General features: G+C 65.2%; 1 protein-coding gene across 1 annotated transcript in view; it reads left to right on the forward strand.

Moving 5' to 3' along the window:
* Nucleotides 1–160: 160 nt before the first annotated feature.
* LOC103275525 (calpain-1 catalytic subunit-like) overlaps nucleotides 161–488 on the forward strand; it is a gene marked incomplete at its 5' end in the record, with an annotated part of 6,853 nt that continues 6,525 nt past the window's right edge. Inside the window, one exon of the mRNA XM_008072920.1 lies at nucleotides 161–284. Within this exon, the coding sequence (XP_008071111.1) occupies nucleotides 161–284 (124 nt within the window). The remainder of the gene's footprint in view (nucleotides 285–488) is intronic.

The raw sequence follows: 488 nt of genomic DNA on the forward strand, positions 1-488 counted from the left end.
CTCCCCCTTCTGACAGACCCTCTGTCTCCCCCTTCTGACCGGACCCTCTGTCTCCCCCGTCTGACCAGCACCCCTGCTGTCCTGCCCGCCTCCACCCGCCCCCTGGGCCCTCTCTGTCTCTCCAACTGACCGGCCCCTCTGTCTCCCCCTCTCTCTGCAGGGAGCTGGACGACCAGGTCCAGGCCAATCTCCCTGATGAGGTGCGTGCCCCGCCCTGCCAGGCCCAGCCCCCTCGCTCCCTCCACCCTGGGGATGTGGGTGTCCTGTCCCCCGAGCACCTGCAGGCAGGGCACACCCCCCTGGAAAGGAGCTAGAATCGCAGTGCAGGTCCGTCCTTTGCCCAGCACTTTGCAGTTGGGAGGGACTTGAGACACTAATGTCACACAGCCGGGTTCGTACCAGGTCTGGCCTGAGCTCTTCAGCGGGGTCCTCTCAGTTCCTCCCTGTCCGGGTCCTCACAGCGTCTCCTCTGAGTGGGAACTCAAGTT

The sequence above is a fragment of the Carlito syrichta genome, unplaced genomic scaffold, assembly GCF_000164805.1.
Source record: "Carlito syrichta isolate Samal-C Ts95f unplaced genomic scaffold, Tarsius_syrichta-2.0.1 Scaffold315501, whole genome shotgun sequence".
Lineage (NCBI taxonomy): Eukaryota > Metazoa > Chordata > Mammalia > Primates > Tarsiidae > Carlito > Carlito syrichta.